General features: G+C 49.2%; 4 protein-coding genes across 4 annotated transcripts; all 4 read right to left on the bottom strand.

Moving 5' to 3' along the window:
* Window positions 1–7420: 7420 nt before the first annotated feature.
* Window positions 7421–8101, bottom strand: LOC308273880 (putative N-acetyltransferase CML1; the record flags this gene model as incomplete). The annotated part of the gene is made up of 1 exon (XM_080711268.1): window positions 7421–8101. One exon carries the CDS (start codon window positions 8099–8101, stop codon window positions 7421–7423), a length of 681 nt encoding a protein of 226 aa, XP_080567394.1.
* A 4283-nt stretch (window positions 8102–12384) lies between these two features.
* LOC308273881 (putative N-acetyltransferase CML1) lies at window positions 12385–13065 on the bottom strand (the record flags this gene model as incomplete). The annotated part of the gene is made up of 1 exon (XM_080711269.1): window positions 12385–13065. One exon carries the CDS (start codon window positions 13063–13065, stop codon window positions 12385–12387), a length of 681 nt encoding a protein of 226 aa, XP_080567395.1.
* Window positions 13066–17316: 4251 nt separating this feature from the next.
* On the bottom strand, window positions 17317–17997 carry LOC308273903 (putative N-acetyltransferase CML1; the record flags this gene model as incomplete). Its single annotated transcript, XM_080711311.1, has 1 exon — window positions 17317–17997. One exon carries the CDS (start codon window positions 17995–17997, stop codon window positions 17317–17319), a length of 681 nt encoding a protein of 226 aa, XP_080567437.1.
* A 4247-nt stretch (window positions 17998–22244) lies between these two features.
* LOC308274108 (putative N-acetyltransferase CML1) lies at window positions 22245–22925 on the bottom strand (the record flags this gene model as incomplete). Its single annotated transcript, XM_080711503.1, has 1 exon — window positions 22245–22925. The coding sequence occupies one exon, from the start codon at window positions 22923–22925 to the stop codon at window positions 22245–22247; it is 681 nt and encodes a 226-aa protein (XP_080567629.1).
* Window positions 22926–24579: the final 1654 nt, after the last annotated feature.

The raw sequence follows: 24579 nt of genomic DNA on the forward strand, positions 1-24579 counted from the left end.
ATCACACCTCTCACACCTGTTAGACACCTGTTAGAATATTTCACCAACTTCAGCAGAGTTTAAATTTTTCTCAATTGCTCACGGAACCTTCTCCAAAAGAGATCACTTCCTGGGACACAAAATGAGAACTAGAAAATTCAAAAAATGTTACATACTTCCCTGTGCCTTTTTTTTTTTTGCAGGTTTGGGGATGAAACCCAGGGTCATTCAACCTATGAGCTACAGCCCCTGCCTGCCGAGATTACTCACTTCTCCTTGGCCTCTGTGTGATAGTCTCCCACACAGTTAATTGGCTGGTCCTCAACATGAGTGAAAGCCCTGAGAGAAAGTGTTGTCTCTGGCCAAAGTACTCCCCCACTCTTAGATATTCTTTCATAACTATTATTCTTTTGGTAATGATTCTTTTAACTTTACACACGAATTGCTCCGGTGATGTAAGATCAGGACTGTGAGAGAAACTGAGTCCGTGGGAAATAAACTTTCTGGTAATTTGTCTAAGCCTCTAAACGTCCTCGGCTTTGCTCAAATGGTAATAAAATCTAGTTAGAATTCAGATGCAGTGGCAGCATTCCAGTCACAGTAATTACAAATGCAGATTTCCCCTCTATCTCTGACCTTCATCCTAATCATTAACTTACAATAAAACCCCTAAAAGGGAGGCAACCCGGTGCCTCTGTTTACCCCTCTCCTTGTGATCCTGCCTAGATACAGAGAAGATAAACTTTGGGTGTGACATCAAAGCAACCTAGGTTATGAGCAGCTAATACTGCCCAATACAATAGAGCTGAAGGCTAGGAAGATTCTTAACCTTTACACCCAGTATGAGCGCTGCCCGAGACAGGGAGGTGCCACGTGGCTAAGAAATGAATATGTCAGAACAAAGGATAGATATAATAAATGTGTAAGTGTGAAAGAAAGGAAATATGGTGAGAATAAGAAAGCATTCCTAAGATCGTCCCAAATGGGAAAGAGAGAATCAGGATATTGCAAAGGGTCTGTGATAGGAATATGGATTATTTATAAGATGAATAGGCTTCTAATAAGCCTATCGTTTGAGGAAAAGTGCTCTGCAGCTAGGGAGGTACATTTGACAATTAAATCTAAAAACTTCATGTTATTTTTTGGTGTTTACTTGCTAAACTGTGTTATGAGCTTGCTTAAGCTTTCAGACTTCAGAAGGTAATGCAGATGAAACCTGGGAGACTTCGATCGCATCCCCCTGGATCGCCATATTTCCCCATGCCTGCCATATGGACTAAGCCCTAGGAATGGAAAGTTCCGAGAAGTTCCATGACAGGCCTATTCTCCAAGCCCTGGGCGTGCCTGTGTCTTCTGGAATTTGCCCTTTGGAACTGCCTGTCTGCAAGGGCAGCTGGATCTGATGCAAGATCTGGAGAAGGTCCGGAGCTAATCTCTTGAATTCCGGATTATTTTTTTTACTTTGTTTACATGCCATTCACTATTGTTTTGCAGTGATTGCACTCCTTTCTTTTTTTTTTTCTACTATTAATCTCACTGGTGAAGGATATAAATTTTCGGGGTTCTTGTAATAAAGTGTCAATTGCTCAAGAAGCTTTTGTCCATGTCAGATTCTTTCCCGAAGCGCCGTGAATAGGAACTTAAAGGAATTTATTTCATAGAAGAGAAGGAATCGCTGCAGATAAGTGGCTGCAGAATGGCACCCAAATTCATGCCCATCTTTCTGAGATAAATCGATCTTGAACAGACTTCAGCGGCCATCCCGATTGAGTTAGTCTGCCACACCTGCCCTCTTTTTTATTCTTTTGTTTGAAACTGGGTCTCACTGAGTTGCAGAGGGCCTCACTAAGTAGCGGAGGCTGTCTGCGAACCGCGATCCTCTGGTGTCAGCCTCCCAAATGCTGGGATTACAAGCGTGAGCCACATGCCCAGCTCCCTGTGTCTTTTCAGACCATATGTACTGAAACTAGAAATCAACTATAAGAAGACCCAGAGAAACCACATAAATATATGTAGACTGAACACCACACTTCTGAATGAAGAATGGGTCATAGAAGATGTAAGAGGTGAAATCAAGAAATTTCTAGAAACAAATGAAAATAAAGAAACAACATATCAAAATCTCTGGGACACTTTGAAGGCAGTATTAAGAGGAAAATTTATAGCACTGAGTGCTCACATAAGAAAACAGAAAATCTTCAAAGAAATAACCTAACAACACACCTCAAAGCCCTTGAAAAACAGGAACAATCTAACCCCAAAGCCAGTAGAAGACAGGAAATTATTAAATTAGGGGAGAAATTAATGAAGTAGATAATAAAAAGCAATACAGAAAATCAACAAAACCAAAAGCTGGTTTCTTGAAAAAATTAACAAGATAGATAAACCACTAGCCAACCTAACTAAAAAAAAAGAGAAAATCAACCCAGATTATGAAGATAAGAGATGAAAAAGAAGACATTACTATTGACAATGTAGATATCCAGAGGATTATTAAAAACTACTTTGAAAAACTATACTCCAACAAAATGGAAAATATAGAGGAAATTGACAAGTTTCTAGATAAAACAACCTTCCTAAACTGAGTCAAGAAGATATAGAAAATTTAAACCAACCAATAGCAATCAAAGAGATTGAAACAGTAATAAAAAGCTTACCATCAAAGAAAAGCCCAGGACCTGATGGTTTCCCAAGTAAATTCTATAAAACCTTTATAGAAGAGCTAAACCCAATACCCCTCAAGTTATTTCATGAAATAGAAAAAAAAGGGACTCTCCCAAACACATTCTATGAAGCAAATATCACACTAATACCAAAACTGAATAAAATAAGGACAGCTCAAGAAAGGAAAACTACAGGCCTTTATCTTTGATGAACTTGGATGCAAAAATATTAAAAATACTAGTAACACACATTCAAAACCACATAAAGAAAATCATACACCGTAACCAGGTAAGGTTCATCCCAGGGATGCAAGGCTGGTTCAACATGTGAAAAACAATCCATATAATTCATCATATAAACAGAATCAAAGACAAAAATCACATGGTAGTTTCAATAGACACTGAAAGAAGATTTGATAAAATCCAACATCCATTTATTTTTTTTGTTGAAGATTTAAATAAGTTTATTAGAAAGATAGAAAAACAGAAAATAGAAATACAGCCCCATACCGAAATGGCATGAGGGGGTGACTCGAAATTAATACACCCCCAACATCCATTTATGATAAAAGCACTGCAGAGAATTGGAATAGAAGGAACATATCTCAACATCACCAAGGCAATCTACAATAAGCTCACTGCCAACATCATATTAAGTGGGGAAAAACTTCAAGAATTCCCCCTAAAAACAGGAACAAGAGAAGGATTTCCATTATCACCACTTTTCTTCAATATAGTGCTAGAGACTCTAGCCAGAGCAATAAGGCAAGAAAAGGAAATCAAAGGAGTACAAATAGGAAAAGAAGAACTCAAGCTTTCACTATTTGCAGATGACATGATACTATATTTAGAAAACCCAACAAAGTCAACCAAAAGGCTTATAGAACTGATCAACAAATTCAGCAAAGTGTCTTTATACAAAATCAATCTTAAAAAATCAGAAGCTTTCCTGTACACAACCATAAATCCACTGAAAAAGAAATTCAGAAAACAGTTCCACTCAGGATCTCCCACAAAAAATAAAATATTTAGGAATAAACTTAACCAAGGAGATAAAAGATCGCTATAAAGAAAATTATAAAACACTGAAAAAAATTGAAGAAGACCTTAGAAGATGGAAATATCTTCCATGTTCATGGATAGGCAGAAAAAATATCATTAAAATGGCCATCCTTCCAAAAGTGATCTACAGATTCAATGCAATGCCCATTAGACTACCAAGATCATTCCTCACAGACATAGAAAAATCAGTCCTTAAATTTATCTGGAATAACAAAAAGCCCAGAATAGCCCAAGTAGTTCTCAGCAACAAAAACCATGCAAGAGGAATCACAGTACCTGACTTTAAACTATACTACAGCCGGGCGTGGTGGTGCATGCTTGCAATCTCCGTGCTTGGGAGGCTGGGACAGGAGGATCGCATAGGTTTGAAGCCAGCCTCAGCTACTTAGGCTCTCAGCAACTTAGTGAGACCCTGTTACCAAATAAAATATAAAATAGGTCTGGGAGTACAGCCCGGAGGTAGAAAGCCTCTGGGTTCCACCTCCAAAAAAATATACTACAAAGCCATTATAATAAAAACAGCATGGTATTGGCATAAAAACAGATTCATAGACCAATGGAGCAGAACAGAAGACCCAGAAACAAGTCACACACTTTCAGCCAATTGAACTTTGACAAAGGGGCCAAAAACATACACTGGAAAAAAGATAGCCCGTTCAACAAATGGTGTTGGCAAAACTGGTTAACCATATCAGAAAATTGGAAATTAATCCCACTTTCTCACTCTGCACAAGAGTCAATTCAAGATGGATCAAATACTTGGAAATAAAACTAGCAACCTTGAAGCTCCTTAAAGAGGGCATAGGTCCAACACTGCAACACATAGGAACAGATAAACACTTTCTCAAACAAAAGGCACAACAAACTAAAAGGCGAATCAATACATGGGATTGCATGAAACTGAAGAGCTTCTGTTCAGCAAAGGAAACTGTCAAGAACCTCAATCGAGAGCCAACAGAATGGGAAAAGATTTTTGCCACCAACCTTTCCAATAGAGGACTAATATCTAGAATATAGAAAGAACTCAAGAAACTCAACACTAAAAAGCAAATCATCCAATCAAAAAATGGGCAAGCGAACTACGTAGACTCTTCACGAAAGAAGAAATTCAAATGGCCAATAAATGCTTGAAAAAATGCTCAGCATCATTGGCAATCAGAGAGATGCAAATCAAAACTACCCTGATATTTCACCTACATCCAACTAGAATGGCAATCATTCAAAACACAAACAATAACAAATGCTGGCGAGGATGTGGAGAAGTGAGAACTCTAAAACATTGTTGGTGGGATTGCAAATTAGTGCAACCACTTTGGAAAACAGTATGGAGAATCCTCAGAAGAATGGGAACAAATCTACCATTCGATCCAGCAATACCACTTCTGGGTATCTACCCAAAAGAAAAGAAACCAAACTACCAAACTAATGCATGTGTATCTATGTTCATAGCTGCACAATTCACCATAGCCAAACTATGGAACCAGCCAAGATGTTCATCAACAGATGAATGGATTACAAAACTGTGGGATATGTACACAATGGAATTTTACTCAACTATTAAAAAAAACTCAATTACATCATTTTCAGGGAAATGGATGGAACTGGAAGACATTATGCTTAGTGAGATTAGTCAGTCAAAAAAAAAAAAGAAATCAGATGCTTTCCCTAATATGTGAAAGCTAAGGAGAATTGGGTCATAGGAGGAACTCTAGATGAAAAAGGAAATCCTATAGAGGAGCTAACAAGACAACCTAAATGAGGGGATGGGGGGGGGAATTCTCTAAAACACACAACGTACTTAAACATATGGAAGTCAACCACTAAGCCAAGCAAGGGAAGGAAGAATGGGGAAGGAATAGGGTGGGAATTGGATAGGGGTTAAATGGGTGATGTGTACATGTATATCCACACAAGTTTTTTACCCCAATATGATGTATGAATATAATGCACCAATAAAAAAATTTTAAAAACCTGTAGGATATGTACACAATGGAATTTTACTCAGCCATAAAAAATACAATTGCGGTATTTTCAGGAAAATGGATGGATCTTGTGGACATTATGTTAAGTGACATTAGTCAGTGGCAAAAAGTAAGGAATCAGATGCTTTCCCTAATATGTGAAGACTAGGGTGAAAGGGGTCATAGGAGGAACTCCAGGTGAAAAAGGAGATCCTATAGAGGGGCAAATTCGGCAACTTACCTGTGGGGATGGGAGGTGGGGAGAGAGAAACTCTTTAAAGTGCATGATGTACTTATTCATATCAAAGTTAACCACTAAACCAAGCATGGGAGGGAGGGAGGGATGGGGAGGGAGTGAAGTGGGGACTGGGTGGGCTGGCTGGGTGATGTGTGCATTTATGTCTACACAATTTTTACACCATTATGATGTATAAATATAATGAACTAATAAAATAGGAATGCATATTTTAAAAAGAGCACCTGGCCTTGGAGGGCGACACCATTAAGGACATTCAGGATACTGTACAGTGTGTGAAGTGATCCTATAGTTTGTCCTTCTTTAGTTCTTTCAATGCTTCAGGGTGGGAGGTTCCACCCCAAGTATAATGAGGACTCCATTGCTGCGTTCATTCTGGGATTGAGAGCTTCCAGGATGGGGGACCTGGTGCAAGCAGCATGTCCAGAAAGTGTTGATTAAAAGTGCCTTCCTGTGGCCGGGGAGGAAATAAACCCTTCCTGTGCTGGAGCTGAGGCTGAAGGGAGATGAAGACAGGTGCTGGGTGGGTGGGGCTGCGGCTGCCTTTAGCATGCACAGCAGGGTGTTGCAAAGTTCCCCAAACTAGAGCCCAAGGGCAGCACCTCAACTCCCAGAGCAGGTCAGGGTGCTCGTGCACCCTTTCCCAGAACCTCAGCTCCATGCTTCACGTCTGAAGGGAGCTGTGGTTCTGCCTCCTTCTGATGGTGCAGTTTGGCTGAGCCAAATTTCTGTATTCATATTGTAAATCACATCTTCAAATGTGTCTCTGAATTAGAAGGTCCAAATAGTAACCTTCATCAATTGTGTGATGACTTCCAGTTTGGAGATTTCCTTCTCTGAGTTCACCACCATTTACTGTATTATGGGAGGGGTCTCAGAGCCCATTTGCCAAGGGTCATGCCAAGGTGAATAATAAGGAGTGAGATGTAGCTGGATGGAAGGCTTTGGCCATGCAGACCTGGCTTGTGAAGGTGAGTGGCTGCCAGCTTGGCCTAAACCAGGAAACAGAGACAGTCAACAGCCCAGCACCAGAAGGTATCTAAGGGATGGGGGTATAGCACAGAGTTAGAATACCACTGGGCTGAATCCCCAGTATAACTAACTAACTAACTAACTTACTAAGAAACTAAGACTGAATGAAGTTGGGCCTTAATATACCTCCAATTCAAGATGTTTGACTCAGATTTGAACAAGAAACGGGTTTAATAATTATGCAATTCCAGGCATGGTGGTGTACACTTGTAATCCCAGAATTTGGGAGGCTGAGACAGTAGGACTGCAATTCACAGACAGCCTCAGCTACTTAGTTGGCCCCTTGCAACTAAGTGAGACCATGATTTAAAATAAAGAAAAAAATAGAGTTGAGAGTGTAGCTCCAAGGTAGAATGCCCCTGGGTTCCATCCCCAGTACTGCAAAAAAGAAAATTATTCAAAGTCATGGGTTGTCTGTTGCTACCAAAGAATCTTATCCCTACTGGGATCCTACACAAAGAAACAAATCATAGGCCCTTCTCCTGAGCAGAAGGGAGGCGATGCAGTAAATGAATTTTTGGAATAGCCAGTATCCTCCAGATTATAGTCTCAAATGACCGGCCTGTCTCCTGGAAGCCCATGGCCTGGTAGAGGACCTGGGCTCTATCTTGCATGATGGTGGTCTCAATGATAACTTCATTGTAGCCCTCCACCCTGGCAAACTGGAGGAGGGTCCTGACCAGGGCTTTGGCAATGCCCTGACCTCGGTGCTCCACAGCCACCACCAGGTGTAGCAGCTGCAACTGCTTCTTCCCTAAGGGGGGATCTCCCACTGGTAGAGCGCTCACGGTGCCCACCACCTGCCCCCCAGACTCAGCCACCCAGTAGCAGGAGCCAGGCACACTGTAAGATTTGGAGATATCAGCCAGCTCTGTGCGCAAACAGTTGATCTCAATAATCTTCCAGGGGTAATTAGCAAGAAGCCTCAGGAAAACAAGGAGGATGAGGGTGGACATGATGGTCAGGAACCAGGAGCCAGTGGCCAGAAGCAGGGTGAGGGGCACCCCAAGTAAGAGCAGGAGGGTTCGGGGCAGCTTCAGCATGTGGCGGAAGGTGGCAGGGATGTGCTCCTCCATCCCAAGACAGAAGAGGGCCACGACAGTTTTGCAGTCGCTCTCCTGGTATTTGCGGATGTGATAGGGAGCCATGTAGAGTCTTCAGGTCTGAAATCCCAAGATCCAGGAGAGGCAGTGAGTCCTGCCCACACGGCTTCCTGGCAGCCCTGGGAAGAAGGAAGAAGCCCCGTGAGTGTCCCCAGAACTCCCAGTATCCAGGAATCATGTAGACCTGTACATGATGTGTTTCTCTGCTGTCACCCAAGAGGAAGCAGGTTGCCAGCACTAGGTGGCTGGTAGGGTCTGAACACTTGTGGAGCCCTGGCTCCTTCCCTTTCCAGCTGTGTGCTCTTAGCCTTGTCAAGAAAGCTCTGTGGACCTGTGTATCTTTACTTTTGTAGAACAGAGTAAAATAACACTTTGCCTTCCAGGGATGTTTTGAGGATTTAATGGACGAGTCCAACCCAGCGGTGTTGTATGCACACCAGTCCCCTCCTCCCTCATCGCCCTATTACTGGAACCTTGTGGATGGCAGACCTCTCATCCCAGCCTTTGAGGCCTCTCCAAGCTCCATGCTGGGGGAAGTGTGTGTGTGTGTGTGTGTGTGTGTGTGTGTGTGTGTGTGTGTGTTTTCGTGTGTGTGTGGTATTGGGGATTGCACAGAAAGGCATTCTACCTCTCAGCTACACCCCTGGCTATATTTTTAATTCTTTATTTTTAAATTTTTAATTCTCTATTTTTAAATTTTAATTCTTATTTTTAACTAAGTTGCAGAGGGCTTCACTAAGTAGTTGAGGGTGGTCACAAACCTGCGATCCTCTTGTCTCAGGCTCCCTGGTACTGAGATTATAAGCATGTGCCACCACCCATGGCTGAATGCCATGTTCTGAAGCTGAAGTTCCTGCCAAGCCTCCTCCCATCCAATCGTAAAGATTTAGGCTGCTAAGAAGTCAAAGGGCCACTTGCCAAAGCAGCCCCGGCTTGAGATCCCCATGAGGATCCGGGGCTACAGACCCACTTGAGACCCCGACTTGCACCCGAGTCCTCTCACCTGCCACCACAGACCGGGGAGTGTGCACGGTGGTCTCAGCTGTCAGCCTCCAACTGAGATTGGGAGAGCCTGTCCAGATCCTTCTCTACCTCTGGAGATCAGACCTCATGAGCCACCTCAATGACTGGCTCCTGCACATTTGTTAATCATAAATTCTTGAGTCATGGAGCTGGACTGTTCCAGAAAAGGGGGCCAAAGTCCATTCATGTTGTAAACATTAGGTAATCAACCTGTGAGGTGCTGGGAATGGTTGAGGGCTCATTTAGGAGGCCTGCCACCACTCTTCCTGTTTGCTTAGGTGACAGCATCTCCCATCTGGCCCACATGGCATCTCTGCAGTCAACATTGTTCCCAGTACACACATGCTAGGAATCTGGAAGCATGTCCTACTGCCTGGGCTCTGCTGTCCATGCTAGTGTCTAGGTCCCCAGCTCAGCAACAAGGACCCCACGGCTAGAACACTATCTGCCCCAGCTTTCCTGGGCCAAGCAGAATATCTTCTTTGTGGTTGGCTCCCCAGTGTCACACTCCTGACCCCTCTCTTCCTCCAGTCACTTGCTCAGCAATCCTCCAGCCCCACCTGCCAGGCTGCATTAGTGACCTGCACAGGACAGTGGGCAGTGGCTAAGCTCTGTGGTGCTTGCTGGGAGTCAGCACCATCACATTTCTTCATACTTGTGCTAAGGATCTGTGCCACTGGCACAGGCAAAAGCAAAAGAGGGCAAAATGCAATCTTCATGGACCTCTAGGGAAGAGAGGTCTCCCTCCCCACCTCAGCTCCACCTCTGCCTCCTGTCCGCCCCTCCCAACCAGGAGGGCTCTGGATGTCTCCTCTTGTGTCTTCCTGAAGCAGGGCAACCCTAGGCCCCTGTGGCGTCTGTAGTATTTAGCTAAGGCTAATCAAGAGCTGAGTGCGCCTTTGGGTTAAAGCAGAGACTTGGCCACCCTGGGGTCCTACCCTGAAGGAGCTGCTCAGGAGCTTTGGGGGTGAGGGAGACAGGAGGATGTGCTCCCAGCTGTGATGTGGGCTGATAAGGAGGGGCTGATGTGTGGGCTGCTGGGAGAGAGGCTGATGAGGCCTCCTAGGGAGGACGCTTGGCCAAGACCCAGGGAGAGTTGGGCTCTGCAGGCAGAGAGGAAGTCTCTAGGCTGAGGGAGCAGGAGCCTGACTCTGAGCCAGGAGGAAGCACAGCTTTGGGGGAAGGATGGCTGACATGGCCACCATGGAGCAGGTTTGGAGTCACAAGCGAGGAAAACTGGTGACCTCAGGGCCAGAGGGTGCAGTCCTTTGGGGGACAGTTTTGGGTTGACCAAGGTCCTGGGGTTCTGATGGGACCCAGTCTGGGTAACGGTTCAAGTGAACACAGAAGAAGAGTGTGGAGCCCTTCCTAGGATACCAGATGGCAATATGAATGGGGTAGGGCCCACGGATCCCAAGAGGCAGGGTCTGACCCTGTGCTCTAGGAGTAGGAAAAGATTTTCCTGCTCCTGAATGAACCTATCAAAGGACCACAGATCAAGTGCTGCCCAGCCCCCTGCCCACTGAGAATGGCTGCTCTAGGCCCTGGCCTTGCTGAGGGAGGGCGCTGGGGGTAGCAGAGGCAGAGGCTGCATGCCCTCTCCTCCCTGCCTCCCAGGTGCTGTGAAGAGTCCCCACCATGAAGGAGGTGCTGTCACTCAGCAGCAGCTCTGCAGGCAGCAGATGCCTGACCTGAACCGTGGGGGTGCGGGTGAGCAGAGGGACCAGCCGCATTCGGGCCTGAGTTTTCAGAGGAGCAACAGGGCTCCAGTCCTGAAGGAGGGATCCTGGCAGAGGGACTGCAGGTAGCCAGCGGGGCCAGTGGTACATGGAGGGGCATGGGCGGGCAGGGGCAGAGAGAAGCACAGGCAGTTTGGGACTCATGTTGGGGACCACCGTGATCATGGCAAAGGCCTCCATGTAGGTGAAATGCACAAAGCTGCTTGGCAGGACTGGGCAAACTGTGGCCCTCCTGCTCTCAGTGCAGAAAAGCCAGGGTGGGAGAGGACCTTCTGTTCTAGTGTCACAGGAAGCTGTTGGAGGGGGCCTGGACTCCCTGGGAAGCAGGGGCTCAGACTCTGGCTGAGGGAGCCAGTGAGATCCCCCAGGGCACCCCACTCTGAGAGATGAAGTTGCTGGAAAGGGGACAGTCCTGCTCATCTCTTACTGCCCGTGCCACTTACCCTGCATCAGAGGATCCCAGGATGACATGGTCAGGCCCAGGCTCTTAGGAAATTCCAGAGTCCTTGAGCATTTGGGGTTAGAGGCTGTGTCCAGGCTGGCTCCAAGGATGGCAGATTGGGGCACTCTCCAATCTGGTGTCCACCGTGCCAGGCCTCCCTTCAGTCCTGCCAGCCCACATGACTCTGTCTGGCCTTTACCTTGAGGGGTGGATATATTCAGGGATCCCCATGATAACATCCCCCACGCCACTCTCCCAGCTCCCCCACCACCATTGGGATAAGAACACAGAGCTGGCTTTGTTTCTGTCTTGGGTATGTTTCCACAAGCACACTGGCAGGTGTCTGAGAAGGCCTTGGCTGCTTTCTGCCCTTTTTGGGCTGCTCTGCAAAGACTCTGAACCCTGCCTGAATAAGATGAAGCCCTGTGGCTTCAGCCAGCCCAGGACATCGGAAAAGGCAGCCTGAGACACAGATAGCTGTCCAGCCAGGAACTGCTGACCACTGAACTCACAGCTAAATATATGTGTGGTGCTTTACTTTCATCAAAAGTATCATGAGACTAGAAAAAGGATAAGGTAGAGATCCACAAAGATTGAATGGAGCCCGGTGCCATGGTGTTCACCTGTAATCCCAGTCTTTGGGAGGTTGAGATTTAAAGATAATATGTTTGAGGCCGGAGTATGGTAATCTAGTGAGATCCTGTTGCAAGATAAAAAATAAGCCATGTGTGGTGGTGCATGCTTGTAATCCCAGCATTTGGGAGGCTGAGACAGGAGGATCATGGTTGGTGGGCAGCCTCAGCTACTACTTAGTTATGCCCTTTGCAATTGAGTGAGATCCTGTTTCAAAATAAAGATGAAACAAATAGGGCTGGGGGTATAGCACAGAGGTTGAATACTATGTGTTCAATCCCCATGATAACTATCTATTTAAGTGAGAAAGTAAACAAATAATAAATAAATAGATAAATAAACGAGTAAACAAGACTATAAGTGAACAAAGCAGAGTCCCGGTGTGTCAGATGTGAATAAGCAATGGGTTTTTAATAATTATGCACTATCAGGAGTTGTTTTTTGCTACTGAAGAGTCAGATACTTTCAGGATTGCTACACAAAGAAACAAATCATAGGCCCTCCTCTTGAGCAGAGGGTAGGCGATACATTAAATGGATTTTTGGAATAGCCAGTATCCTCCAGACTATATTGAAGAATGACCGGCCTGTCTCCTGGAAGCCCATGGCCTGGTAAAGTAACAGGGCTGTGTATTGTACCATGGTGGTCTCAATGATAACTTCATTGTAGCCCTCCACCCTGGCAAACTGGAGGAGGGTCCTGACCAGGGCTTTGGCCATGCCCTTACCTCGGTGCTCCGCAGCCACCACCAGGTGTAGCAGCTGCAACTGCTTCTTCCCTAAGGGGGGATCTGCCACTGGTAGAGCGCTCACGGTGCCCACCACCTGCCCCCCAGACTCAGCCACCCAGTAGCAGGAGCCAGGCACACTGTAAGATTTGGAGATATCAGCCAGCTCTGTGCGCATAGTGATGAACTCATGAATCTTCCAGGGGCATTTAGCAAGGAGCCTCAGGAAAACAAGGAGGATGAGGGTGGACATGATGGTCAGGAACCAGGAGCCAGTGGCCAGAAGCAGGGTGAGGGGCACCCCAAGTAATAGCAGGAGGATTCGGGGCAGCTTCAGCATGTGGCGGAAGGTGGCAGGGATGTGCTCCTCCAACCCAAGACAGAAGAGGGCCACGGCAGTTTTGCGGTCGCTCTCCTGGTATTTGCGGATGTGATAGGGAGCCATGTAGAGTCTTCAGGTCTGAAATCCCAAGATCCAGGAGAGGCAGTGAGTCCTGCCCACACGGCTTCCTGGCAGCCCTGGGAAGAAGGAAGAAGCCCCGTGAGTGTCCCCAGAACTCCCAGCATCCAGGAACCATGTAGACCGGTTCATGATGTGTTTCTCTGCTGTCACCCAATAGGAAGAAGGTTGCCAGCACTGGGTGGCTGGTAGGGTCTGAACATTTGTGGAGCCCTGGCTCCTCCCCTTTCCAGCTGTGTGCTCTTAGCCTTGTCAAGAAAGCTCTGTGGACCTGTGTATCTTTTCTTTTGTAGAACAGAGTAAAATAACACTTTGCCTTCCAGGGATGTTTTGAGGATTTAATGGACGAGTCCAACCCAGCGGTGTTGAATGCACTCCAGTCCCCTCCTCCCTCATCGCCCTATTACTGGAACGTTGTGGATGGCACCTCTCATCCCATCCTTTGAGGCCTCTCCAAGCTCTATGCCGGGGGAAGTGTGTGTGTGTGTGTGTGTGTGTGTGTGTGTGTGTGTGTGTGTGTGTTTTCGTTTGTGTGTGGTATTGGGGATTGCACAGAGAGGCATTCTACCTCTGAGCTACAGCCCTAGCTGTATTTTTAATTCTTTATTTTTAAATAGGTCTCACTAAGTTGCAGAGGGCTTCACTAAGTAGTTGAGGGTGGTCACAAACCTGCGATCCTCTTGTCTCAGGCTCCCTGTTACTGAGATTATAAGCATGTGCCACCACCCATGGCTGAATGGCATGTTCTGAAGCTGAAGTTCCTGCCAAGCCTCCTCCCATCCAATCGTAAAGATTTAGGCTGCTAAGAAGTCAAAGGGCCACTTGCCAAAGCAGCCCCGGCTTGAGATCCCCATGAGGATCCGGGGCTACAGACCCACTTGAGACCCCGACTTGCACCCGAGTCCTCTCACCTGCCACCACAGACCGGGGAGTGTGCACGGTGGTCTCAGCTGTCAGCCTCCAACTGAGATTGGGAGAGCCTGTCCAGATCCTTCTCTACCTCTGGAGATCAGACCTCATGAGCCACCTCAATGACTGGCTCCTGCACATTTGTTAATCATAAATTCTTGAGTCATGGAGCTGGACTGTTCCAGAAAAGGGGGCCAAAGTGTATTCATGTTGTAAACATTAGGTAACCAACCTGTGAGGTGCTGGGAATGGTTGAGGGCATTTTTAGGAGGCCTGCCACCACTCTTCCTGTTTACTTAGGTGACAGCATCTCCCATCTGGCCCACATGGCATCTCTGCAGTCAACATTGTTCCCAGTACACACATGCTAGGAATCTGGAAGCATGTCCTACTGCCTGGGCTCTGCTGTCCATGCTAGTGTCTAGGTCCCCAGCTCAGCAACAAGGATCCCACGGCTAGAACACTACCTGCCCCAGCTTTCCTGGGCCAAGCAGAATATCTTCTTTGTGGTTGGCTCCCCAGTGTCACACTCCTGACCCCTCTCTTCCTCCAGTCACTTGCTCAGCAATCCTCCAGCCCCACCTGCCAGGCTGCATTAGTGACCTGCACAGGACAGTGGGCAGTGGCTAAGCTCTGTGGTGCTTGCTGGGAGTCAGCACCATCACATTTCTTCATACTTGTGCTAAGGATCTGTGCCACTGGCACAGGCAAAAGCAAAAGAGGGCAAAATGCAATCTTCATGGACCTCTAGGGAAGAGAGGTCTCCCTCCCCTCCTCAGCTCCACCTCTGCCTCCTGTCCGCCCCTCCCAACCAGGAGGGCTCTGGATGTCTCCTCTTGTGTCTTCCTGAAGCAGGGCAACCCTAGGCCCCTGTGGCGTCTGTAGTATTTAGCTAAGGCTAATCAAGAGCTGAGTGCGCCTTTGGGTTAAAGCAGAGACTTGGCCACCCTGGGGTCCTACCCTGAAGGAGCTGCTCAGGAGCTTTGGGGGTGAGGGAGACAGGAGGATGTGCTCCCAGCTGTGATGTGGGCTGATAAGGAGGGGCTGATGTGTGGGCTGCTGGGAGAGAGGCTGATGAGGCCTCCTAGGGAGGACGCTTGGCCAAGACCCAGGGAGAGTTGGGCTCTGCAGGCAGAGAGGAAGTCTCTAGGCTGAGGGAGCAGGAGCCTGACTCTGAGCCAGGAGGAAGCACAGCTTTGGGGGAAGGATGGCTGACATGGCCACCATGGAGCAGGTTTGGAGTCACAAGCGAGGAAAACTGGTGACCTCAGGGCCAGAGGGTGCAGTCCTTTGGGGGACAGTTTTGGGTTGACCAAGGTCCTGGGGTTCTGATGGGACCCAGTCTGGGTAACGGTTCAAGTGAACACAGAAGAAGAGTGTGGAGCCCTTCCTAGGATACCAGATGGCAATATGAATGGGGTAGGGCCCACGGATCCCAAGAGGCAGGGTCTGACCCTGTGCTCTAGGAGTAGGAAAAGATTTTCCTGCTCCTGAATGAACCTATCAAAGGACCACAGATCAAGTGCTGCCCAGCCCTCTGCCCACTGAGACTGGCTGCTCTAGGCCCTGGCCTTGCTGAGGGAGGGCGCTGGGGGTAGCAGAGGCAGAGGCTGCATGCCTCCTCCTCCCTGCCTCCCAGGTGCTGTGAAGAGTCCCCACCATGAAGGAGGTGCTGTCACTCAGCAGCAGCTCTGCAGGCAGCAGATGCCTGACCTGAACCGTGGGGGTGCGGGTGAGCAGAGGGACCAGCCGCATTCAGGCCTGAGTTTTCAGAGGAGCAACAGGGCTCCAGTCCTGAAGGAGGGGTGCTGGCAGAGGGACTGCAGGTAGCCAGCGGGGCCAGTGGTACATGGAGGGGCATGGGCGGGCAGGGGCAGAGAGAGGCAAAGGCAGCTTGGGACTCATGTTGGGGACCACCGTGATCATGGCAAAGGCCTCCATGTAGGTGAAATGCACAAAGCTGCTTGGCAGGACTGGGCAAACTGTGGCCCTCCTGCTCTCAGTGCAGATAAGCCAGGGTGGGAGAGGACCTTCTGTTCTAGTGTCACAGGAAGCTGTTGGAGGGGGCCTGGACTCCCTGGGAAGCAGGGGCTCAGACTCTGGCTGAGGGAGCCAGTGAGATCCCCCAGGGCACCCCACTCTGAGAGATGAAGTTGCTGGAAAGGGGACAGTCCTGCTCATCTCTTACTGCCCGTGCCACTTACCCTGCATCAGAGGATCCCAGGATGACATGGTCAGGCCCAGGCTCTTAGGAAATTCCAGAGTCCTTGAGCATTTGGGGTTAGAGGCTGTGTCCAGGCTGGCTCCAAGGATGGCAGATTGGGGCACTCTCCAATCTGGTGTCCACCGTGCCAGGTCTCCCTTCAGTCCTGCCAGCCCACATGACTCTGTCTGGCCTTTTCCTTGAGGGGTGGATATATTCAGGGATCCCCATGATAACATCCCCCACGCCACTCTCCCAGCTCCCCCACCCCCATAGGGACAAGAACACAGAGCTTGCTTTATTTCTGTCTTGGGTATGTTTCCACAAGCACACTGGCAGGTGTCTGAGAAGGCCTTGGCTGCTTTCTGCCCTTTTTGGGCTGCTCTGCAAAGACTCTGAACCCTGCCTGAATAAGATGAAGCCCTGTGGCTTCAGCCAGCCCAGGACATCGGAAAAGGCAGCCTGAGACACAGATAGCTGTCCAGCCAGGAACTGCTGACCACTGAACTCACAGCTAAATATATGTGTGGTGCTTTACTTTCATCAAAAGTATCATGAGACTAGAAAAAGGATAAGGTAGAGATCCACAAAGATTGAATGGAGCCCGGTGCCATGGTGTTCACCTGTAATCCCAGTCTTTGGGAGGTTGAGATTTAAAGATAATATGTTTGAGGCCGGAGTATGGTAATCTAGTGAGATCCTGTTGCAAGATAAAAAATAAGCCATGTGTGGTGGTGCATGCTTGTAATCCCAGCATTTGGGAGGCTGAGACAGGAGGATCATGGTTGGTGGGCAGCCTCAGCTACTACTTAGTTATGCCCTTTGCAATTGAGTGAGATCCTGTTTCAAAATAAAGATGAAACAAATAGGGCTGGGGGTATAGCACAGAGGTTGAATACTATGTGTTCAATCCCCATGATAACTATCTATTTAAGTGAGAAAGTAAACAAATAATAAATAAATAGATAAATAAACGAGTAAACAAGACTATAAGTGAACAAAGCAGAGTCCCGGTGTGTCAGATGTGAATAAGCAATGGGTTTTTAATAATTATGCACTATCAGGAGTTGTTTTTTGCTACTGAAGAGTCAGATACTTTCAGGATTGCTACACAAAGAAACAAATCATAGGCCCTCCTCTTGAGCAGAGGGTAGGCGATACATTAAATGGATTTTTGGAATAGCCAGTATCCTCCAGACTATATTGAAGAATGACCGGCCTGTCTCCTGGAAGCCCATGGCCTGGTAAAGTAACAGGGCTGTGTATTGTACCATGGTGGTCTCAATGATAACTTCATTGTAGCCCTCCACCCTGGCAAACTGGAGGAGGGTCCTGACCAGGGCTTTGGCCATGCCCTTACCTCGGTGCTCCGCAGCCACCACCAGGTGTAGCAGCTGCAACTGCTTCTTCCCTAAGGGGGGATCTGCCACTGGTAGAGCGCTCACGGTGCCCACCACCTGCCCCCCAGACTCAGCCACCCAGTAGCAGGAGCCAGGCACACTGTAAGATTTGGAGATATCAGCCAGCTCTGTGCGCATAGTGATGAACTCATGAATCTTCCAGGGGCATTTAGCAAGGAGCCTCAGGAAAACAAGGAGGATGAGGGTGGACATGATGGTCAGGAACCAGGAGCCAGTGGCCAGAAGCAGGGTGAGGGGCACCCCAAGTAATAGCAGGAGGATTCGGGGCAGCTTCAGCATGTGGCGGAAGGTGGCAGGGATGTGCTCCTCCAACCCAAGACAGAAGAGGGCCACGGCAGTTTTGCGGTCGCTCTCCTGGTATTTGCGGATGTGATAGGGAGCCATGTAGAGTCTTCAGGTCTGAAATCCCAAGATCCAGGAGAGGCAGTGAGTCCTGCCCACACGGCTTCCTGGCAGCCCTGGGAAGAAGGAAGAAGCCCCGTGAGTGTCCCCAGAACTCCCAGCATCCAGAAAGCATGTAGACCGGTTCATGATGTGTTTCTCTGCTGTCACCCAAGAGGAAGCAGGTTGCCAACACTGGGTGGCTGGTAGGGTCTGAACATTTGTGGAGCCCTGGCTCCTCCCCTTTCCAGCTGTATGCTCTCAGCCTTGTCAAGAAAGCTCTGTGGACCTGTGTATCTTTTCTTTTGTAGAACAGAATAAAATAACACTTTGCCTTCCAGGGATGTTTTGAGGATTTAATGGACGAGTCCAACCCAGCGGTGTTGAATGCACTCCAGTCCCCTCCTCCCTCATCGCCCTATTAGTGGAACCTTGTGGATGGCAGACCTCTCATCCCAGCCTTTGAGGCCTCTCCAAGCTCCATGCCGGGGGAAGTGTGTGTGTGTGTGTGTGTGTGTGTGTGTGTGTGTGTTTTCGTGTGTGTGTGTGTGGTATTGGGGATTGCACAGAGAGGCATTCTACCTCTGAGCTACACCCCTAGCTGTATTTTTAATTCTTTATTTTTAAATAGGTCTCACTAAGTTGCAGAGGGCTTCACTAAGTAGTTGAGGGTGGTCACAAACCTGCGATCCTCTTGTCTCAGGCTCCCTGTTACTGAGATTATAAGCATGTGCCACCACCCATGGCTGAATGGCATGTTCTGAAGCTGAAGTTCCTGCCAAGCCTCCTCCCATCCAATCGTAAAGATTTAGGCTGCTAAGAAGTCAAAGGGCCACTTGCCAAAGCAGCCCCGGCTTGAGATCCCCATGAGGATCCGGGGCTACAGACCCACTTGAGACCCCGACTTGCACCCGAGTCCTCTCACCTGCCACCACAGACCGGGGAGTGTGCACGGTGGTCTCAGCTGTCAGCCTCCAACTGAGATTGGGAGAGCCTGTCCAGATCCTTCTCTACCTCTGGAGATCAGACCTCATGAGCCACCTCAATGACTGGCTCCTGCACATTTGTTAATCATAAATTCTTGAGTCATGGAGCTGGACTGTTCCAGAAAAGGGGGCCAAAGTGTATTCATGTTGTAAACATTAGGTAACCAACCTGTGAGGTGCTGGGAATGGTTGAGGGCATTTTTAGGAGGCCTGCCACCACTCTTCCTGTTTACTTAGGTGACAGCATCTCCCATCTGGCCCACATGGCATCTCTGCAGTCAACATTGTTCCCAGTACACACATGCTAGGAATCTGGAAGCATGTCCTACTGCCTGGGCTCTGCTGTCCATGCTAGTGTCTAGGTCCCCAGCTCAGCAACAAGGATCCCACGGCTAGAACACTACCTGCCCCAGCTTTCCTGGGCCAAGCAGAATATCTTCTTTGTGGTTGGCTCCCCAGTGTCACACTCCTGACCCCTCTCTTCCTCCAGTCACTTGCTCAGCAATCCTCCAGCCCCACCTGCCAGGCTGCATTAGTGACCTGCACAGGACAGTGGGCAGTGGCTAAGCTCTGTGGTGCTTGCTGGGAGTCAGCACCATCACATTTCTTCATACTTGTGCTAAGGATCTGTGCCACTGGCACAGGCAAAAGCAAAAGAGGGCAAAATGCAATCTTCATGGACCTCTAGGGAAGAGAGGTCTCCCTCCCCTCCTCAGCTCCACCTCTGCCTCCTGTCCGCCCCTCCCAACCAGGAGGGCTCTGGATGTCTCCTCTTGTGTCTTCCTGAAGCAGGGCAACCCTAGGCCCCTGTGGCGTCTGTAGTATTTAGCTAAGGCTAATCAAGAGCTGAGTGCGCCTTTGGGTTAAAGCAGAGACTTGGCCACCCTGGGGTCCTACCCTGAAGGAGCTGCTCAGGAGCTTTGGGGGTGAGGGAGACAGGAGGATGTGCTCCCAGCTGTGATGTGGGCTGATAAGGAGGGGCTGATGTGTGGGCTGCTGGGAGAGAGGCTGATGAGGCCTCCTAGGGAGGACGCTTGGCCAAGACCCAGGGAGAGTTGGGCTCTGCAGGCAGAGAGGAAGTCTCTAGGCTGAGGGAGCAGGAGCCTGACTCTGAGCCAGGAGGAAGCACAGCTTTGGGGGAAGGATGGCTGACATGGCCACCATGGAGCAGGTTTGGAGTCACAAGCGAGGAAAACTGGTGACCTCAGGGCCAGAGGGTGCAGTCCTTTGGGGGACAGTTTTGGGTTGACCAAGGTCCTGGGGTTCTGATGGGACCCAGTCTGGGTAACGGTTCAAGTGAACACAGAAGAAGAGTGTGGAGCCCTTCCTAGGATACCAGATGGCAATATGAATGGGGTAGGGCCCACGGATCCCAAGAGGCAGGGTCTGACCCTGTGCTCTAGGAGTAGGAAAAGATTTTCCTGCTCCTGAATGAACCTATCAAAGGACCACAGATCAAGTGCTGCCCAGCCCTCTGCCCACTGAGACTGGCTGCTCTAGGCCCTGGCCTTGCTGAGGGAGGGCGCTGGGGGTAGCAGAGGCAGAGGCTGCATGCCTCCTCCTCCCTGCCTCCCAGGTGCTGTGAAGAGTCCCCACCATGAAGGAGGTGCTGTCACTCAGCAGCAGCTCTGCAGGCAGCAGATGCCTGACCTGAACCGTGGGGGTGCGGGTGAGCAGAGGGACCAGCCGCATTCAGGCCTGAGTTTTCAGAGGAGCAACAGGGCTCCAGTCCTGAAGGAGGGGTGCTGGCAGAGGGACTGCAGGTAGCCAGCGGGGCCAGTGGTACATGGAGGGGCATGGGCGGGCAGGGGCAGAGAGAGGCAAAGGCAGCTTGGGACTCATGTTGGGGACCACCGTGATCATGGCAAAGGCCTCCATGTAGGTGAAATGCACAAAGCTGCTTGGCAGGACTGGGCAAACTGTGGCCCTCCTGCTCTCAGTGCAGATAAGCCAGGGTGGGAGAGGACCTTCTGTTCTAGTGTCACAGGAAGCTGTTGGAGGGGGCCTGGACTCCCTGGGAAGCAGGGGCTCAGACTCTGGCTGAGGGAGCCAGTGAGATCCCCCAGGGCACCCCACTCTGAGAGATGAAGTTGCTGGAAAGGGGACAGTCCTGCTCATCTCTTACTGCCCGTGCCACTTACCCTGCATCAGAGGATCCCAGGATGACATGGTCAGGCCCAGGCTCTTAGGAAATTCCAGAGTCCTTGAGCATTTGGGGTTAGAGGCTGTGTCCAGGCTGGCTCCAAGGATGGCAGATTGGGGCACTCTCCAATCTGGTGTCCACCGTGCCAGGTCTCCCTTCAGTCCTGCCAGCCCACATGACTCTGTCTGGCCTTTTCCTTGAGGGGTGGATATATTCAGGGATCCCCATGATAACATCCCCCACGCCACTCTCCCAGCTCCCCCACCCCCATAGGGACAAGAACACAGAGCTTGCTTTATTTCTGTCTTGGGTATGTTTCCACAAGCACACTGGCAGGTGTCTGAGAAGGCCTTGGCTGCTTTCTGCCCTTTTTGGGCTGCTCTGCAAAGACTCTGAACCCTGCCTGAATAAGATGAAGCCCTGTGGCTTCAGCCAGCCCAGGACATCGGAAAAGGCAGCCTGAGACACAGATAGCTGTCCAGCCAGGAACTGCTGACCACTGAACTCACAGCTAAATATATGTGTGGTGCTTTACTTTCATCAAAAGTATCATGAGACTAGAAAAAGGATAAGGTAGAGATCCACAAAGATTGAATGGAGCCCGGTGCCATGGTGTTCACCTGTAATCCCAGTCTTTGGGAGGTTGAGATTTAAAGATAATATGTTTGAGGCCGGAGTATGGTAATCTAGTGAGATCCTGTTGCAAGATAAAAAATAAGCCATGTGTGGTGGTGCATGCTTGTAATCCCAGCATTTGGGAGGCTGAGACAGGAGGATCATGGTTGGTGGGCAGCCTCAGCTACTACTTAGTTATGCCCTTTGCAATTGAGTGAGATCCTGTTTCAAAATAAAGATGAAACAAATAGGGCTGGGGGTATAGCACAGAGGTTGAATACTATGTGTTCAATCCCCATGATAACTATCTATTTAAGTGAGAAAGTAAACAAATAATAAATAAATAGATAAATAAACGAGTAAACAAGACTATAAGTGAACAAAGCAGAGTCCCGGTGTGTCAGATGTGAATAAGCAATGGGTTTTTAATAATTATGCACTATCAGGAGTTGTTTTTTGCTACTGAAGAGTCAGATACTTTCAGGATTGCTACACAAAGAAACAAATCATAGGCCCTCCTCTTGAGCAGAGGGTAGGCGATACATTAAATGGATTTTTGGAATAGCCAGTATCCTCCAGACTATATTGAAGAATGACCGGCCTGTCTCCTGGAAGCCCATGGCCTGGTAAAGTAACAGGGCTGTGTATTGTACCATGGTGGTCTCAATGATAACTTCATTGTAGCCCTCCACCCTGGCAAACTGGAGGAGGGTCCTGACCAGGGCTTTGGCCATGCCCTTACCTCGGTGCTCCGCAGCCACCACCAGGTGTAGCAGCTGCAACTGCTTCTTCCCTAAGGGGGGATCTGCCACTGGTAGAGCGCTCACGGTGCCCACCACCTGCCCCCCAGACTCAGCCACCCAGTAGCAGGAGCCAGGCACACTGTAAGATTTGGAGATATCAGCCAGCTCTGTGCGCATAGTGATGAACTCATGAATCTTCCAGGGGCATTTAGCAAGGAGCCTCAGGAAAACAAGGAGGATGAGGGTGGACATGATGGTCAGGAACCAGGAGCCAGTGGCCAGAAGCAGGGTGAGGGGCACCCCAAGTAAGAGCAGGAGGGTTCGGGGCAGCTTCAGCATGTGGCGGAAGGTGGCAGGGATGTGCTCCTCCAACCCAAGACAGAAGAGGGCCACGGCAGTTTTGCGGTCGCTCTCCTGGTATTTGCGGATGTGATAGGGAGCCATGTAGAGTCTTCAGGTCTGAAATCCCAAGATCCAGGAGAGGCAGTGAGTCCTGCCCACACGGCTTCCTGGCAGCCCTGGGAAGAAGGAAGAAGCCCCGTGAGTGTCCCCAGAACTCCCAGCATCCAGAAAGCATGTAGACCGGTTCATGATGTGTTTCTCTGCTGTCACCCAAGAGGAAGCAGGTTGCCAACACTGGGTGGCTGGTAGGGTCTGAACATTTGTGGAGCCCTGGCTCCTCCCCTTTCCAGCTGTATGCTCTCAGCCTTGTCAAGAAAGCTCTGTGGACCTGTGTATCTTTTCTTTTGTAGAACAGAATAAAATAACACTTTGCCTTCCAGGGATGTTTTGAGGATTTAATGGACGAGTCCAACCCAGCGGTGTTGAATGCACTCCAGTCCCCTCCTCCCTCATCGCCCTATTAGTGGAACCTTGTGGATGGCAGACCTCTCATCCCAGCCTTTGAGGCCTCTCCAAGCTCCATGCCGGGGGAAGTGTGTGTGTGTGTGTGTGTGTGTGTGTGTGTGTTTTCGTGTGTGTGTGTGTGGTATTGGGGATTGCACAGAGAGGCATTCTACCTCTGAGCTACACCCCTAGCTGTATTTTTAATTCTTTATTTTTAAATAGGTCTCACTAAGTTGCAGAGGGCTTCACTAAGTAGTTGAGGGTGGTCACAAACCTGCGATCCTCTTGTCTCAGGCTCCCTGTTACTGAGATTATAAGCATGTGCCACCACCCATGGCTGAATGCCATGTTCTGAAGCTGAAGTTCCTGCCAAGCCTCCTCCCAATTGTAAAGATTTAGGCTGCTAAGAAGTCAAAGGGCCACTTGCCAAAGCAGCCCCGGCTTGAGATCCCCATGAGGATCCGGGGCTGCAGACCCACCTGAGACCCCGACTTGCTCCTGAGTCCTCTCACCTGCCACCACAGACCGGGGAGTATGCACGGTGGTCTCAGCTGTCAGCCTCCAACTGAGATTGGGAGAGCCTGTCCAGATCCTTCTCTACCTCTGGAGATCAGACCTCATTAGCCACCTCATTGGCTGGTACCTGCACATTTGTTAATCATAAATTCTTGGGTCATGGAGCTGGGCTGTGTCATAGAAGGGAGTCCAAGTCCATTCACACTGAATAACATTCAAATTGGTAAATATCCTTTGAGGTGCTGGTGAATGGTTGAGGGCACCCTTTAAGAGTCTTGCCACCGCTCTTCCTGTTTTCTTAGGTGACAGCGTCTCCCATCTGGCCCACATGACATCTCTGTGGTCAACTTTACACACGTGCTAGGAGTCTGGGTCCATGTCCCACCGCCTGGGCTCTGCTGTCCATGCTAGTGTCTAGGTCTCCAGCTCAGCAATAAGAACCCCAATGGCTACAACTCTCCCTGCCCCAGCTTTTCCTGGGCCAAGTAGAATGTCTTCTTGGTGGTTGGCTCCCCAGCATCACACTCCTGACCCCTCTCCTCCTCCAGTCATTTGCTCAGCAATCCCATGGCCACACCTGTAGTGGTGCATCAGTGACCAGTGCAGGACAGTGGGCAGTGGCTGAGCTCTCTGGTGCTTGCTGGGAGCAGCGCCATCACACCTCCTCATATTTGTGCTGAGGACCCGTGTCACTGGCACAGGCAAAAGAGGGCAAAACGCCTTCTCCAGGGACCTC

This window comes from Muscardinus avellanarius (assembly GCF_963383645.1).
Source record: "Muscardinus avellanarius genome assembly, chromosome: 15".
In the NCBI taxonomy this organism is placed as follows: domain Eukaryota; kingdom Metazoa; phylum Chordata; class Mammalia; order Rodentia; family Gliridae; genus Muscardinus; species Muscardinus avellanarius.